At 42.9% G+C, this 13,071-nt stretch overlaps 1 protein-coding gene across 4 annotated transcripts in view; it reads right to left on the minus strand.

Annotated features, from left to right (window-relative positions):
• FARS2 (phenylalanyl-tRNA synthetase 2, mitochondrial) overlaps positions 1 to 13,071 on the minus strand; it is a 379,330-nt gene that overhangs the window by 58,555 nt on the left and 307,704 nt on the right. The window contains exon 8 of one of the 4 annotated variants that reach the window (XM_082638487.1): positions 649 to 888. The exons of 2 other annotated variants lie outside the window; for them this stretch is intronic. In XM_082638487.1, coding sequence (XP_082494613.1) covers positions 849 to 888 — 40 coding nt within the window. In that variant the 3' untranslated portion in view covers positions 649 to 848. Of the gene's footprint in view, positions 1 to 648; positions 889 to 7,696; positions 8,144 to 13,071 lie in introns of those variants that run through there. One more of the 4 variants, XM_082638486.1, reaches the window with a different exon arrangement.

Raw genomic sequence — 13,071 nt, forward strand, 5'->3', positions numbered from 1 at the left:
GGAAGAGGCTGTGCTCCCCGGACAGCGGGGCCGCCAAGCAGACGGACGTGCTCTCTCTCTCGTTCTCTTCCTGCTGCAGGAGGCGGGACGTGTGCTTCACGGATGGTCTGGCAAGGCCGAATGAGCAGGGGTCTGGTGCCGGGCAAAGCCCTGGACTGGACCAAAGAGGCCTGCGTAGCTTTTCTGTCCTGCAGAGACTTCCGGGTGAGTGAGCAAGTCTGTGGTGGGGCTGGAAGGAACGGTCTCAACTGCCCCTCATCTGGCTGGAAGCGTCTAGGCCTCCTCTATGGTCACGGGCCTGCACGCGGCCGGGCTGGACCGACGTCGGGGCTTTCTGACGCTTGGCCTGTTTCAAAGCTCACTTCTGAACTCTCTTCATTGTCAGATGCTGAAGTTGTTTTCAAAACCATGGACTATTGGAATAATGGCTGTTGCCCATCTGCTCACGAGAAATGACTTTTATGAGTGAGGCTGTGTGGCCACCTCCCGGGTAAGCCCTGCTGCTGACCCTGGACCCGGGTCCATGGGACCCCACAGGGCACAATTGTTTCTTTCGGCAAACACGGTGACAAGGTGTGACATCATCCTAGTAAAGGAAAGTGGGAAAAGGCCACACAACGGGATAAAGTGAGTAAGAATGAGCAAGCACTGAAGGGCCCCCGTTAGGACAAAACCAAAACATGTGGGTCCATCACGGCACTTGGGAGGAAGTCGAGTTGTGTCCGCTCGGCCTTTGCAGAGCGTTGCCGACTGTGAGATGGGAACCGCGGGATCTTCACAAAGGACAGGGGCGCTGCCACTTCCCGGCTGCCCCCAAGGCTCAGAAGCTTGTCTGACAACCACTCTGCTCACCTCCACCAACATCTGGCACATCTCGAGGCTGAAGAACTAGTAACAGAATCAACAGAAGAAGCGTAATGGGAGGAGGAGCGGACGGAGGCCGGGAGCATCTGGTCGACCCTCCTCTAGGGCCGGCCAGTGAGTGGCCTGGTGCTCGGGGGTGCAGCCCCTCCCTTCTGGTCAGGGAGCGGGGCTCTCAGCAGCAACCCCAACGTACTCCTTCCAGCCTACAGCCTGCCCCGGGGTAAGCATTACCTAAACAATGGAAACTGCTTCACGGTGTGGGCTTGAGGGGATAAACGCCATAGGAAGATACCCAAGGAGCTCAGCCACCTACCCCATGGTGTGGAGGGGGACCGCGGGAGTGTCCACGACCCCCGAGAGGGACCGGTCCTTGCGGTGCCACATCCAGGTTGTGAGGCCTCCCACTCCGGCACTCAGCAGAGGGACTTTGCCAGTAGTTCGCTCTGCTTTTTCCTCTGAGCACGCTGCTAAGTTGAAACATACGGATTTCCTAATATTTAACATTTTAGACTTCGAAAAATGGCAACTTCAGGTTTTCGTAATCTTTGCTGTTCACTTTATGGTTCATTTGGCCCGACTAACGTGTGCAGCACTTTGCAGCTGTGCGCGGTACTGCTATGATTCTGGTCACTTCTCCACTGTTAGTGACAAAATTTTATCACTTCTGTACTGAAAGTACTATTCTTTTTGTGTGCTCTGGAAAAACTCAGTAAGCTTATGGAGAGTACTGTGCTTCGATATGATATTAATAATAATACCTGTAATAGTAACGGCACAGAAGTGTGTACGGAGCATTCCACATACACTAGCTCGTTTATTCCTCACAACACCTCTGAGGTAAGTGCTGTCATTACCTCCGTGTAGGAGGAGGAACCTACTCAACAGGATTCCGTAAAACAGACAACGACCAAAACTAGAGCTGCATGGCTCCCCAGTGCAAGTAAGTTCAGAATGTTAGATATTCATGATCATGCTTCCTATTTGTATGTTTCTTTTTTGGCTGCTTTGGAGAAATCATCTTGCGGACTGATAATCCACAGTCACATTAGAAACCTGTTCATTATGACCATCTGCATGTGGATTTGAGTTCTAAAATTTAGATAGAACTTTCCCTTTTTTTGGACTTCAACGAGCCATTCTGAACCACTGATCCAACCACTAATGAAACAGACAACGTAGCACATGTAAATATTAACACGCAAATGAGACAAAAATACATCTGCAGATAATTACACCCTTTTAACTGATTGCTAGCTGAGAAGTAACCAAGATGGTCCCTGTAGCGTACGTTATTTAATACCCTTTATTACCATGACTTATTAAGAAAAAAATCTGACCAGTGCTAAAAAATTTTTTAAACTCTGATCATCCCCACAACCACAGGAAGGAGAATCTGGCATTGTGTTTCTAAAGCCCACCAAGGGGAGGTGACACAGACCTGCCCGGAGAGGCAGTGAGTGGAGGGCCAGGGAGCGCCGGATTAGAGGCGCGTTACGGGGCCCACACTGGGAAGCACCAAGGGTTTGGAGGATCCCAGGAGCAGGGGAGGCCAGTAGCCTGTGCCTGTGTAGCATCTCCTAGGGGTGGCAGGACCTTTCTAGGAGAGATCAGGGATGCAGGGCAGACTGAACATCCAGAGCGGAAGCTTCTAGAACCCTGATGAAAGACCATCGTGCCCAGCTTTGTACAGAAGCAGAGGACCTGTTGGCCTTTAAGGGCCCCCCAGGTGTGGACACAGAGAGTATGACAGCTCTGGCCAGTGTGGTGAGGTGGAGAGTGCTGCTTCCCACATTCTCAAGGCTTTCTCCCAACCTGGTATGTGTCTGTGGGGGTGGGGCTGGGGTGGGGGGAGAGCGTATGAGACGGATTACATCCAATTTAGACACGTAAAGGAAGATGCCATTTCTCACACCCCCAGCTGTGTGATAAAATGTATACCTGCTATAACCCTAACTATTACGAAGAATGCAGTGGGATAATGCAAAAATCTCTGATCTGATCCTGTATCTTACTTTCCTCTAAAATTGTCAAAGGGCAGTAGACCCACAAGTTTCCCCACTAAGGACCACCAGGGGTCCATGAACCTTATTTTACAAAACAATGTATCGATCCTAAGTAACATGAAAGAAGGGACCTCTCCGAACCAGGCAGGTAGTAATAAGCATACAACCAAAACATTGACCTGATGTTTTTTGATCACAGAAAAGTCTGTGCCCTCAGAATCATTACACAGTATGAAGAGCTCCTATCCCAGGGGTTACCACAGGGTCATCATTCTTTGGAACCATAACACATAATCCACAAGACCTGACAGTTACATTTGTTTTTAACGATTGTCTGGATGTTGTAAAATGAGAATTTAAGGGAAAATAATTCGTTCTGGTGTAATTTACTGTTTCTTTCCTTCCTTCCTCCCACCCCTCATTGTTTTAGCCTCCAGTGTTTGGGGCACAGCAGTGCACTGGAGGGAAGGGAAAGCCAAAACAAAGTCATCAAATCTTTATTAACTAAAATCCAAGTAACCGGAATCCTCAGACAAGCTTTATCTTACTGTCTTATTTCACTTGTAGAAGATGGCACGCTGAGCATTTATTTTTAAACAAATAAAACAAAAACTTCCTAAATATGGCTTAGGGACAGTCCAACTTTAGCCCAGAACTCATATACCTTCTAAAGTTTTAAAATAAGAACTGGCCTGCATTAATTTGTTAAATTGGTTAATTGCCGTTCCACCAGGTTCTAGGAATACTTGTGATCATAGCCCATTAGGAAAACATTTCAATTATCAAACAGAAGTTAAAGCTAAATTTCAGGGAGAAACTAAAAGCATTTTCTGTATGAATTCTGGTTAACAAAAATATTGAACTAATCAGAACATACACTTCACAAGACATTTCAATTGACTGAGGTTAATCAAAATAGACATCATTACCTCTGTAGTCAGTGCCCGCTCCCAAAAGTCCACTGTATTCCCCCCCTTCAGCGAAGAAAAATGCTACCAAAAAATCTGACTGAGTATATACTTTTCTAAAGGAACACTTTGAAATATTTCACTTTCTGGTGCCCCAATTAAAAGCATAAAACCCACTTTCCAACAGGGAGAAAATTGTTTTTGGTTTTTCTTTTTGTTGTTCATTTGTTGACTCTTAATGAAACACTTAAAAAGGTTATATACCACTGGCTTTCAAACGTCCCAGATTTTGGGATACATTTTATAAGTTTTACCAAATTTCTAATTTGGGGGGATATCAAGAACAACAGTGTAATGAAACAGAACTCAGAGAAAGGCCTAAGTTAAAAAAAATAGCCAGTATGAGTGTGAAAATGGGGTAAGAACACATATACACACATACCATACTGGTATTTTATATCTGACAAGTCACCCATATCTATTTTCCACCTACATGACTGCTCCCAAGATCTATTTTAATATTTATTGTACGTGTTAATAAAAATGAGTAGTGAAGAGCACCGCACTCAGCCACACGCCACGAGGGTCCCATTAAAGCACAAAACAACTTACTAATAAAAAGTTCTTGTTAGAACACACTGAGCATTTCAATCAGCCTTTTCATTTACTCACATTATCTTAAAGTTGACACAAAGTTAACCACTCCCCACTTTTCATTTATTTCATTTAATGACTATTTCTTCCTCATTTCTACTGTTCTTTTAGGGATGAATCCAGAGAAAATGAAAAACCAAAGTCCCATCAGCACCAGAATTGTCAGCTCTTGATACCAGCACTTAAAAAACTCTGTGCATAGAGAACAGACTTGTGGTTGCCAAGAGGGAGGGGGAGGGAGGGAAGTATTGGGAGTTTGGGATTAGCAAATGCAAACTATTACACAGAGAATGGATAAACAACAAGGCCCTACTGTATAGCACAGGGAGCTACAGTCAATATCCTGCGATAAACCATAAATGGAGAATATGAAAAAGAATGTACGTATATGTATAACTGAATTGTTTTGCAGTACAGCAGAAATTAACACAACATTGTAAATCAACTCTACTTCAATAAAATTAAAAAAAAAATAACTGCCTGGTACAGAGAACCCGTCATTCTGGATACTAAAAGGACATCAGACGCCTCCGTTCTGCACCCGCCCGGAGATGCTGCTGTGCGCATGCGCAGTGTCTGGTCTCCGGAGCCCTGCGCGAGGTGCGGGCGTGCTTCCACGTTCACGGTCAGGCCCCCTTGCGGGCCTGGGCAGGTCATCCCGATGAATGAGAGAACCCCAGGCCTCCGGCGCCCGGCCCCCCCGCCCTGCAGACGCGACACAGGCAGGCAGCCCATTTGTCTGCCTCGGCCACCAAATCCCACGGGGCCTCCCAGCCTTCGCCGAAGGCTTTTCAGGCCTTGAATCTTATTTAATGTTCACGGGAAAAAGCAACTGCTGCCTGCTGGGCCCATAAAAGTCTTGTTGAAAATGAATACGTTGCTTAAGCAAAGGCACGAAGGAAAGCGTTTATCCTCTTCTGAGGCCATTTGGGAAGGAAAACAATCTGCCCCGCACAAAGGCGGGGCATTAGAGGGCCCTGCAGGCCCCTGTGTGTCTGACACCTCCCTTCCTTAGCAAAGGTATCAAAGAGGTCGAGGATCTTTATTTGATTCTGTCTCCAAAGCCAGGCATCCCCCTCAAATACGTGTCACCAACCACAAGTGCAGTGAGCAGTGAGAATCATGACAGATTACCACCGCTTCTGCAACATATATTTTTTAAAAGCCCCCTCCATTTATAACCCCAAAAGGTAACTAAATGAAATCAAGCACATTCTTTTCATCACCTACTATAGATATGATGTTCAATAAAAAATAGAACAAAGAAGGAACCATGGCAACATAGGAAAGCATCCTTATACTGTTGTCTGGGGGCATTGAGTTTTAAATTCCATTAATCGGGAAAATAGTTTAAATGTACAATTTAGTAAATGGATGTGTTTGTATCACCATGACTTGCAGTCATGTTATCTTCAAAGCGCAATTCAGACGTGGTGTCCTGCACCCTCTCCAGTTGTGTACAGAATGCCGGGTAGTTTCTGGGAACAGACACAAACTGAACTTTCTCTAAAAGCATAGAGCGCATTTGGGGATCAGAGGTCAGTCTGACACAGTTGAGTGGAAACGGCCCTGGGAAGGTTTGGGGGGCACTAAAGGTGGCTGTGAATGTCACCTGGGTCCCTGCACAGCAGTGGTTCTCAAACTCTGCTGCACGATAAGGTCACCTGGGAGCTTTAAGAGTCTTGACGCAGGACCTCCCTCCACACGTGGGAACTGAGTATTAGCAAATTTTTTAAAGCTCTCTGGATAATTTGAATGTGCTGCCCAGTGTGAGAACCAGCGCCATGGTTGACTGCCTTTCAAACTTCAACGTATCTCCCGGAATCTTGGGAAGATGTGGATTCTGATTCAGTAGGTCTGGGGTGGGGCCTGAGTAATGCGTTTTAACAAGATCCAGGTGATGCTGCTCTGGCCAGCGGACTAGTTTACGTAGCAAAACCAGAGACAATGGGAAACCACTGCAAATGTCTGTGCGGGGGTGATGTCATCAAAGCTGAGCTTTGCCATGATGAACCAAACGCCCCTCACCATAAGCAGATTTAAAGGGGCGGGAAGGAGGTAGGGGAGCAGTAAGGAAGCAACTGACATGGAGTCAGACAAGTCTGAATGGATCCTCAAGACAAGTAACCCTGTCTCACTCAATGCCACCTGCAGGGGCTGCTGCTCGGGGACGGGCTTGTAAAAGGCTCTACTAGGCATGCAAAGCCCACAGGAAATGAATCTACTTTAACTACTATACATAAAATAGATAACCAACAAGCACCTACTGTATAGCACAGGGAACGTGGCTCAATATTCTGTAATAACCTAAATGGGAAAAGAACTTGAAAAAGAATGGGTACTTGTATGGGTACAAGTAAATAAATAAATAAATAAAGTGCTGTTGGTAATATCCCATGCTAAGAAAAGAAAAAAAAAGAAAAAGAAAAAGAAAAAAAAAGACTCTACTTTAGTATCTGGTCCTTCCCCGAGGTCTGAGTAACTGAAAAAAACAGTGTGGGTAGGAATGCCAGCGCCTCTGACTTCTTGTGGAAAAGACTGTGTTGGCCTCTCTCTTCTCCTCTCCTTCCAGGCACTGGGTGGGGGGGGGGGCGGTGGCACGGGATCGTCGTGCCTGCCCTCTTGCACTGATGGTGTGTCCATGATATGGACAGGCAGATAGGTGGATGGAATGAGAAACACTTCTGTTGAGTTAAGTGGAGATTTTCAGGTTGTCTGTTACCACAAACTTCGCCTGGCTAACGTAATCTAGACTGATGCACCGACTGAGAGCCTCCCCTCCCTGTGGACCAGTCCCAGGAACCCAGCAGAGGTGATCTGAGGCTCGTAGTGGCCGGGTGAGCCCGCTGATGAACTGCCCAAATTCCAGTGAGGCTGTGGCTGAGGCTTAAGGACCCTGGTCCTAGTGACTCCCATGACCATGGGACCTCGGGGGACACTTCACACGACCCACGTCTCAGAAGGGTTTCCTCAGCCCTGGAAGCACTCCTTGTAAATAAGATGCTTCTGAAAGAAGCGCTCTTGGCCGGGTGCTGTCTTCCCTCTCTGGCCCCCGCACATCACGGCGGGAGAGGCCCAGACATTAATACCTGGCTTCCCCCTCTGCTCTCTGCTCCATCCAGACTCCTCCCAAAGCCACTTTTCTACATCCAGAGTTTTAACTAAAGAGCGTGACACAAATCTATTGTTAAGAAGATTCAAACGATATCGGATGCATTTTTTTAAATTTATTTTTTAAATTAATTAATTTATTTTTGGCAGTGTTGTGTCTTCGTTGCTGCATGCAGGCTTTCTCTAGCTGCGGCGAGCGGGGGCTGCTCTTCATTGGGGTGCGCGGGCTTCTCACTGCGGTGGCTTCTCTTGTTGCGGAGCACGGGCTCTAGGCGTGCGGGCTTCAGTAGTTGTGGCTCGCGGGCTCTACAGCACAGGCTCAGTAGTTGTGGTGCACGAGCTTAGTTGCTCCGCGGCATGTGGGATCCTCCCGGACCCAGGTTCAAACCCGTGTCACTTGCATTGGCAGGCGGATTCTTAACCACTGCGTTACCAGGGAAGTCCCTCGGATGCTTTTTTAATTAAAAAAAATAAGTGTTGCTTTTAAGCTGAGATGTAGCTTGAGATTCTTCTCCGACCTCTCACTTCACACCCAGCCAAAGACAGTTCAGAGGCCTCCAATGTCACTCAGCCAAAGTCCACCGGAAATTAGATATGTGAAGGCTGCAAATGAGTGTAAAACAGGTCCTGTGCGAACACAGTGTGAAAACAATGACCTGAAACCACTTCAAAGGCCAATCATCAACTTCCCTTGTATCTCATGATTTTGTCTTTGTTTATTGAAAGTCAGACCTATTTATTACTCAAGTGAATAATGAACAATGTCCTAGGAAAATATTCTTCTTGCCTCAGACGTTATCGGGAAGTAGAAAGAATACCTCACTGAGTACTTGATAAATATTTTTAAATTAAATTAATGAATAAACGGACTCAAATTTCTCATTTGCAGGAAGGACTTAGATGTCTTTTCATCTCCAAAGTTTCTGCAGTGCTGCTTTAGGACCCCCTCCCGCGGGGGATGTGAACCTACCCTGCCTGGAAATTGGAGTACTTTTCAAAGAATGCTTTTAGTTCTTCTCTCAGACTCTTAAACACCCTCCAATCCTCCACCCATCAGTTGGCTTCCTTCATCTCTCATATAAAACAGTCCCCCCCAAAAATCTCAAAATTCATTCTAATCAGTCTTCAGTTAAGCTCCCTGTTTAGACATAATCTTGTCATTGTTATCTGGGTCTAAATTTATAGCCCATTAAAAATAAAGCCTATGTGAGATTAAATTTTTTTCTTTGAGCTTATTGGTATTTTCCAAATTTTGACAATGAATGTGTCACTTTGGTAGACAGGAAAGAAGATATTAAAATACGTGGCAGTGGATGACAACTCAGAAAGTGTTTTTCCCCCCAAAATATTTTTTCCTATTTCTACTGAGCTGAAAAACTCATCTAGGCAGAGACTTATCTGCCAACAGATTCTAGTCGGTTTTCCTAACATTTTTATTACCTTTACTGTTTATTAAGTCGTTGATACCTGTTCTCGATGGTCGGGTAAGTTCTGTCAACAAGGATGATCCGCTTATATAGGCTGCTTCTGGCAAATGGAGCCCCAATAAGTGCATGTCTTCCACACAGGGTATTAAAATTATTGTTTTATTATAAAAATAATATATGCTCATAGTAAAAAAAATTAAATTATACAGCAGGGGGTATGAACTGAAGAATAGAATATATCCCCAATTCCAGTCCCCTGTTGCAGAGATAACAATGGTTCACAATTTCCTTTGTATCTTTTTAGATATTTTCTAGGCACAAAGAAGTCTACATGTTTATAAAAATGGAAAATGGGATAATAATCTATAGAATGTTGTACATCTTGGTCTTATTTTTTCTTAATTTTTGAATTTTATTTATTTTTTTATACAGCAGGTTCTTATTAGTCATCCGTTTTATACACATCACTGTATACATGTCAATCCCAATCACCCAATTCATCCCACCACCCCCACCACCCCCCTGCCGCTTTCCCCCCTAGGTGTCCATACGTTTGTTCTCTACATCTGTGTCTCAATTTCTGCCCTGCAAACCGGTTCATCTGTACTATTTTTCTAGGTTCCACATATATGCGTTAATATACGATATTTGTTTTTCTCTTTCTGACTTACTTCACTCTGTATGACAGTCTCTAGATCTATCCACGTCTCTACAATGACCCAATTTCGTTCCTTTTTATGGCTGAGTAATATTCCATTGTATATATGTACCATATCTTCTTTATCCATTCGTCTGTCGATGGGCATTTAGGCTGCTTCCATGACCTGGCTATTGTACATAGTGCTGCAATGAACATTGGGGTGCATGTGTCTTTTTGAATTATGGTTTTCTCTGGGTATATGCCCAGTAGTGGGATTGCTGGATCATATGGTAGTTCTATTTTTAGTTTTTTAAGGAACCTCCATACTGCTCTCCATAGTGGCTGTATCAATTTACATTCCCACCAACAGTGCAAGAGGGTTCCCTTTTCTCCACACCCTCTCCAGCATTGGTTGTTTGTAGATTTTCTGATGATACCCATTCTAACTGGTGTGAGGTGATACCTCACTGTAGTTTTGATTTGCATTTCTCTAATAATTAGTGATGTTGAGCAGCTTTTCATGTGCTTCTTGGCCATCTGTATGTTTTCTTTGGAGAAATGTCTATTTAGGTCTCCTGCCCATTTTTGGATTGGGTTGTTTGTTTCTTTAATATTGAGCTGCATGAGCTGTTTATATATTTTGGAGATTAATCCTTTGTCTGTTGATTCGTTTGCAAATATTTTCTCCCATTCTGAGGGCTTTTTGTCTTGTTTATGGTTTCCTTTGCTGTGCAAAAGCTTTTAAGTTTCATTAGGTCCCATTTGTTTATTTTTGTTTTTATTTCCATTACTCTAGGAGGTGGATCGAAAAAGATCTTGCTGTGAGTTATGTCAAAGAGTGTTCTTCCTATGTTTTCCTGTAAGAGTTTTATAGTGTCTGGTCTTACATTTACGTCTCGAATCCATTTTGAGTTTATTTTTGTGTATGGTGTTAGGGAGTGTTCTAATTTCATTCTTTTACATGTAGCTGTCCAGTTTTCCCAGCACCACTTATTGAAGAGACTGTCTTTTCTCCATTGTATATCCTTGCCTCCTTTGTCATAGATTAGTTGACCATAGGTGCGTGGGTTTATCTCTGGGCTTTCTATCTTCTTCCGTTGATCTATGTTTCTGTTTTTGTGCCAGTACCATATTGTCTTGATGACTATAGCTTTGTAGTATAGTCTGAAGTCAGGGAATCTGATTCCTCGAGCTCCGTTTTTTTCCCTCAAGACTGCTTTGGCTATTTAGGGTCTTTTGTGTCTCCATACAAATTCTAAGATTTTTTGTTCTAGTTCTGAAAAATGCCATTGGTAATTTGACAGGGATTGCATTGAATCTGTAGATTGCTTTGGGTAGATATAGTCATTTTCACAATATTGATTCTTCCAATCCAAGAACATGGTATATCACTCCATCTGTTGGTATCACCTTTAATTTCTTTCATCAGTGTCTTATAGTTTTCTGCATACAGGTCTTTTGTCTCCCTAGGTAGGTTTATTCCTAGGTATTTTATTGTATTTGTTGCAATGGTAAATGGGAGTGTTTTCTTAATTTCTCTTTCAGATTTTTCATCATTAGTGTATAGGAATGCCAGAGATTTCTGTGCATTAATTTTGTATCTTGCAACTTTACCAAATTCATTGATTAGCTCTAGTAGTTTTCTGGTGGCATCTTGAGGATTTTCTATGTATAGTATCGTGTCATCTGCAAATAGTGACAGTTTTACTTCTTCTTTTCCAATTTGTATTCCTTTTATTTCTTTTTCTTCTCTGATTGCCATGGCTTCCAAAACTATGTTGAATAATAGTGGTGAGAGTGGACCTCCTTGTCTTGTTCCTGATCTTAGGAAATGCTTTCAGTTTTTCACCATTGAGAATGATGTTTGCTGTGGGTTTGTCGTATATGGCCTTTATTATGTTGAGGTCGGTTCCCTCTATGCCCACTTTCTGGAGACTTTTTATCATAAATGGGTGTTGCATTTTGTCAAAAGCTTTTTCTGCATCTATTGAGATGATCATATGGTTTTTACTCTTCAATTTGTTAATATGGTTTATCACATTGATTGATTTACGTCTAGTGAAGAATCCTTGCATCCCTGGGATAAATCCCACTTGATCATGGTGTATGATCCTTTTAATGTGTTGTTGGATGCTGTTCACTAGTATTTTCTTGAGGATTTTTGCATCTATATTCATCAGTGATATTGGTCTGGAATTTTCTTTTTTTGTACTATCTTTGTCTGCTTTTGGTATCAGGGTGACGGTGGCCTCATAGAATGAGTTTGGGAGTGTTCCTTCCTCTGCAATTTTTTGGAAGAGTTTGAGAAGGATGGGTGTTAGCTCTTCTCTAAATGTTTGATAGAATTCCCCTGTGAAGCCATCTGGTCCTGGACTTTTGTTTATTGGAAGATTTTTAATAACAGTTTCAATTTCATTACTTGTGATTGGTCTGTTCACATTTTCTATATCTTCCTGGTTCAGTCTTGGAAGGTTATACCTTTCTAAGAATTTGTCCATTTCTTCCAGGTTGTCCATTTTATTGGCATAGAGTTGCTTGTAGTAGTCTCTTAGGATGCTTTGTATTTCTGCGGTGTCTGTTGTAACTTCTCCTTTCTCGCTTCTAATTTTATTGATTTGAGTCCTCTCTCTCTTTTTCTTGATGAGTCTGGCTAATGGTTTATCAATTTTATCTTCTCAACGAACCAACTTTTATATTGATCTTTGCTATTGTTTTCTTTGTTTCTATGTCATTTATTTCTGCTCTGATCTTTATGATTTCTTTCCTTCTGCTAACTTTGGGTTTTGTTTGTTCTTCTTTCTCTAGTTCCTTTAGGTGTACGGTTAGGTTGTTTGTTTGAGATTTTTCTTGTTTCTTGAGGTAGGCTTGTATAGCTATAAACTTCTTTCTTAGAACTGCTTTTGCTGCATCCCATAGGTTTTGGACCATCGTGTTTGCATTGTCTGTTGTCTCTAGGTATTTTTTGATTTCCTCTTTGATTTCTTCAGTGATCTCTTGGTTATTTAGTAACGTATTGTTTAGCCTCCATGTGTTGTGTTTTTTACATTTTTTCCCCTGTAATTCATTGCTAATCTCATAGCGTTGTGGTCAGAAAAGATGCTTGATGTGATTTCAATTTTCTTCAATTTACTGTGGCTTGATTTGTGACCCAAGATATGATGTATCCTGGAGAATGTTCTGTGCGCACTTGAGAAGAAAGTGTAATCTGCTGTTTTTGGATGGAATGTCCTATAAATATCAATTAAATCTGTCTGGTCTATTGTGTCATTTAAAGCTTCTGTTTCCTTATTTATTTTCATTTTGGATGATCTGTCCATTGGTGTAAGTGAGGTGTTAAAGTCCCCCACTATTATTGTGTTACTGTGGATTTCCTCTTTTATAGCTGTTAGCAGTTGCCTTATGTACTGAGGTGCTCCTATGTTGGGTGCATATATATTTATAAGTGTTATATCTTCTTCTTGGAT

The sequence above is a fragment of the Mesoplodon mirus genome (assembly GCF_964341445.2).
Source record: "Mesoplodon mirus genome assembly, chromosome: 12".
Taxonomy (NCBI): Eukaryota; Metazoa; Chordata; class Mammalia; order Artiodactyla; family Ziphiidae; genus Mesoplodon; species Mesoplodon mirus.